Here is a 4,445-nt window from a genome sequence, read left to right as displayed (position 1 = left end):
ACCTGCCAGGTCTGCAGGGCCTGGACGCTGGGCTGACACAGCAGTGCGCATGCCCTGCGAGCTCTGAGCCAGGCGGCCCTCGGTGCCCTCAACCCCAAGCTACGGGGAGCCCCTCAGAAAGGCTGGCAGTGCGCATGCCCTGCGAGCTCTGAGCCAGCAGGGGCGGCCCTCGGTGCCCTCAACCCCAAGCTATGGGGAGCCCCTCAGAAAGGCTATTCTCAGAGCCCGGAACTGGGGTGAATCCGAGACATGGGAGCCTCTGGCAGCTGTAGGGAGTAAAAGGGCTGCAGGGCAGACAGATGGACAGGCGGGCAGTTAGACTCCACCCTGCCCAAGGGGGAGCAGGGACAGGGAAGCTGAGTGAGAGGCAGCAGATGGCATGGGTGGCACAGGAGCTGCAGGGCAGGTGCCAGGAGGGACTGGCAGGGCAGAGCGGAGACAGGGCCCTGGCCCCTCCCACCCTCCTGGGACACCGCCTTTGCCGTCCTGGGCTCTGCTGGGGTCTCAGCGTAGTTGAGGACACCCACCCCTGCACTGCCTGGCACCCGCTGTGCCGGGGTCCGATGAAGGCCCTCCCCTGCCTGGCCCCAGGTAACTACGGACTACGGGACCAGCACATGGCCATCTCCTGGGTGAAGAGGAACATCGCGGCCTTCGGCGGGGACCCCGACAACATCACCATCTTTGGGGAGTCAGCTGGAGGCGCCAGCGTGTCTCTGCAGGTCTGGGGACCCCTGGAGGGGAGGGCCGCCCCCAGGGGTTTGGGTGGGAAGGCGCCCATGGTGGGGCTGGAGGGAGGCAGGGGCTGGCGTGGCTGTGGTGCAGTGTCCAGGCCGACGGGTGGCAGAGCCCTGTGTGGCCTTGGTGACGGGACTTCTGGTGTCGCAGACCCTCTCCCCCTACAACAAGGGCCTCATCCGACGAGCCATCAGCCAGAGCGGTGTGGCGCTGAGCCCCTGGGTCATCCAGAAGAACCCCCTCTTCTGGGCCAAAAGGGTGAGTTGGGCGGGCAGGGGTGCCCTGCCGAGGGGCCGCCCTCACTTCCACCGCCGTCCCGAACGTGGGCCTCACCTGCTGCCCACCTTGCCCATGCAGATTGCCGAGAAGGTGGGCTGCCCCGTGGACGACACCGCCAGAATGGCCAAGTGCATGAAGGTCACCGACCCGCGCGCCCTGACGCTGGCCTACAAGATGCCCCTGGCGGGCATGGAGTGTGAGTGGGTGCTGCTGGTGGGCACAGGGCAGGGCCCTGACGGCAGGGAGAGAGGAAGGTGCCCGGGTAGGACCTGGCCCTGTCACCCACCCCCTCGCATCCCCAGGCAGCTCGCTGTCCCTCCCGAAGACTCGGGCCCTGCACGGGTGGGGGGCACCCTTCTCGCCCGTGATCCGGGCGTGCCCTTCCACAAAGCCGATGAGCAGCGCTCGCCCGTGCACACTGACCCAGCAGTTTGCTTAGGTCAGGGACACCCGCAGGACCCAGCCAAGAGCCTGCGGAAGCACCATCGCGCTTTCCCACACTCCTTGGCTCGCCACCTGCGGGCAGCGCCGGCCCTTCCGGCTCCGCTGCTCTGTACCCGGGGAGGCTTGGCAGGGCCCTCAGCAAACATCCCCGAGAGCCAGCCCGGCCAGCCCAGAGGCCTGGGATCCCCAGCTCGTTCTAAATAGAGCACAGCGTGCCCGGCATTTCATCTGGCTGATGGGAATTAAAGTGCAAGCGCCCACACCAGGGCACGCCCTGGGCTGGCCTGTGCCTAGTGGTTAAGGGAGCTGGACGGCCTGTGGCTGACTGTGGTTCAAATCCCGGCCTAGAGGCTTGGGGAGCATGCCAGGTGTGTGCAAGCATGCCCAAGATCCCGACAAGATGGCGAAATGGCTAAGGGGTTGTGGCGTGCCCATGCCCCCTTGAGGGGTGTCTCCTCCCTCCTCGTAGTTAAAGACACACCAGTCCCAAATGCAAACCAGACACTTGCTTGGAGCTGAACTGGAAGAGATGGCTGGGCTTGGCCTGAGGAAGCCAGCGCATCACCTGCCCCGGCAGACACGTGGCCCTCTAGGACCTTCTAAGGGCCTAGGGGCCACACAGGCCCTGCACGAGTTTTGTCCAACAGCCTAGAGTCCGCCCGGGAGAGGGGAGTGCTTCTCCCTCAGCCGCGCTATCGCAGCCAAGACTTCCTCCTTCCCGGTTTCTCCAGGGAGTGGACAGGGAGGGAGTGACCCTGAAGCAAGAGGATAGACCTGGCTCCCGGGCGAGGGTGGTATTGGCACCATGGGTTGAGGCCGGGGTGCCACTCACCCTACACTGCAAGGGATGGCCCCATGACAGAAAACGGTCCCACCGTGTCCATAGCCCCGGGGGGAGAACCTGGTGTAGACCAGGGAAGCGTGGAGCCTGCAGCTCCAGCCCGCCCATGTCCATGGCGGGTCCTGGGACCTCCCGGCTCTCCCTGCAGACCCCATGCTGCACTATCTGGGCTTCGTCCCTGTCATCGATGGAGACTTCATCCCTGATGACCCTGTCAACCTGTACGCCAACGCCGCCGACATCGACTACATAGCGGGCACCAACAACATGGACGGCCACATCTTCGCAAGCATTGACGTGCCAGCCATCAACAAGGACAAGCAGGATGTCACGGAGTGAGGAGGGGCCTGTGCTCGAGGGCGGCTGGGATGCATCGGCCCGGGGCAGGCCAGTGGAGCAGGGGTGGGAGTGAGGAAGCCAGCCCTCTGCCGCTGGGTGTGCACGGGGAGGGTCCAGCGCCTGCGTGGTCCCTGCAGGGAGGACTTCTACAAGCTGGTCAGCGGGCTCACCATCACCAAGGGCTCCGAGGGCGCCAAGTCTGCCTTTGGCATCTACACCGAGTCCTGGGCCCAGGACCCATCCCAGGAGACCAGGAAGAAGACCGTGGTGGACTTCGAGACTGACATCCTCTTCCTGGTGCCCACGGAGATCGCCCTGGCCCAGCACAGGGCCAACGCCAAGTGAGGACTGGGCGGGGTGGCTCCCGGGTAACCACATCCCTGCCTGCGCCAGAACCAGTGGCTTGCTGGGACCTGGGGAGTCCTGATGACCCTGCCCACCTCTCGGTCTCAAGGACTTTTACAAACCCTCCTGTGTCCTCTGCCCACTGGATAGCTCTGGAGGCCACCTTCCACCTCCTGCCACGTTAAAGACCTCTGTATAATAATAGCCAGTTAATAAAATGGAAGCTAGGGATGTGGAAATGGTAGGAAGATAAAATGGTACCTAGAAACCTAGCACGACAGCTTTACAGCAAGTAAGTAATAAATAGAGCTCTGAGCTTCCTGTCAGTCAAGGCAAAAAGGGAAATAGCTAAAGACATCTACCTGGTCCAATCAAATGAAGAATGCAAATTCACTTCGAAGAAAAACTCTAATCTTTCTTGATAGAAAATTACAGGAGGAAGATACCTCGGGAAGTTTTGCAGAGATGAGGTGGAAATATAATTGAGATCATAGAATCCAGGAATTCATTAATTTGGCCCAAAGCTTTCCCTTCCCCAGACGTAAAATTCCTTCTTTGCGAATCCTGTGGAAATCTCCCAGCCCTTCCTCTGTGCCCCCACGGCCTCCCTCCAGGCCACCTGTTGACATGCCATCCTGGGTGTTTCTCCTCCCATCAGGAGTGCCAAGACCTACACCTACCTGTTTTCCCACCCCTCTCGGATGCCCGTCTACCCCAAGTGGGTGGGGGCCGACCACGCCGACGACATCCAGTACGTCTTCGGGAAACCCTTCGCCACCCCCCTGGGCTACCGCGCCCAAGACCGGACAGTCTCGAAGGCCATGATTGCCTACTGGACCAACTTCGCCAAGACTGGGTACGTGGGCTGAGCCAGCGCCCAGGGCACCAATGCCAGCCCGTCCGCCACGGGCCCGCAGGCCTGGGCTCCAGTCCCTGACCCTCACTTGCCTCCCTGAGCCCTGGGTCGGGGTCTCCTGGTGTAGATGTGAGGTTCGAGCTGTCGGCTGAGCCCCAAGACCTGCACGAGTGATCAGCCATGTTGCTACACGGCAGGGGCCACGCCGGAGGCCGCTCAGGGGCACAGAGCCGGGGATGACACAGCTCCCCACCCTCTTCTCACTGCAGGGACCCCAACATGGGCCACTCCGCCGTGCCCACGCACTGGGACCCCTACACCAGGGAGAACGGCAACTACCTGGAGATCAACAAGAAGATGGACAGCAGCTCCATGAAGCAGCACCTGAGGACCAACTTCCTGCGGTACTGGACCCTGACCTACCAGGCACTGCCCACCGTGACCGACCAGGGGGCCGCCCCCGTGCCCCCCACGGACGACTCCGAGGCCGCCCCCGTGCCCCCAACGGATGACTCCGAGGCCGCCCCTTCACCCCCTGCGGACGACTCCGAGGCCGCCCCTGCGCCCCCAGCGGACGACTCTGAGGGGGCTCCGATGCCCACA

General features: G+C 63.2%; 1 protein-coding gene across 1 annotated transcript in view; it reads left to right on the top strand.

Annotated features, from left to right (window-relative positions):
- Positions 1-4,445, top strand: part of CEL (carboxyl ester lipase) — a 12,080-nt gene that overhangs the window by 2,444 nt on the left and 5,191 nt on the right. The window contains exons 3-9 of the mRNA XM_027766629.1: positions 273-722; positions 889-996; positions 1,096-1,213; positions 2,451-2,637; positions 2,779-2,982; positions 3,645-3,842; positions 4,112-4,441. Coding sequence (XP_027622430.1) covers positions 273-722; positions 889-996; positions 1,096-1,213; positions 2,451-2,637; positions 2,779-2,982; positions 3,645-3,842; positions 4,112-4,441 — 1,595 coding nt within the window. The remainder of the gene's footprint in view (positions 1-272; positions 723-888; positions 997-1,095; positions 1,214-2,450; positions 2,638-2,778; positions 2,983-3,644; positions 3,843-4,111; positions 4,442-4,445) is intronic.

The sequence above is a fragment of the Tupaia chinensis genome, unplaced genomic scaffold, assembly GCF_000334495.1.
Source record: "Tupaia chinensis unplaced genomic scaffold, TupChi_1.0 Scaffold143602_1, whole genome shotgun sequence".
In the NCBI taxonomy this organism is placed as follows: Eukaryota; Metazoa; Chordata; class Mammalia; order Scandentia; family Tupaiidae; genus Tupaia; species Tupaia belangeri.
The sequence above is the reverse complement of the archived record's forward strand: the minus strand, read 5'-3'. Positions and strand labels throughout refer to the sequence as shown.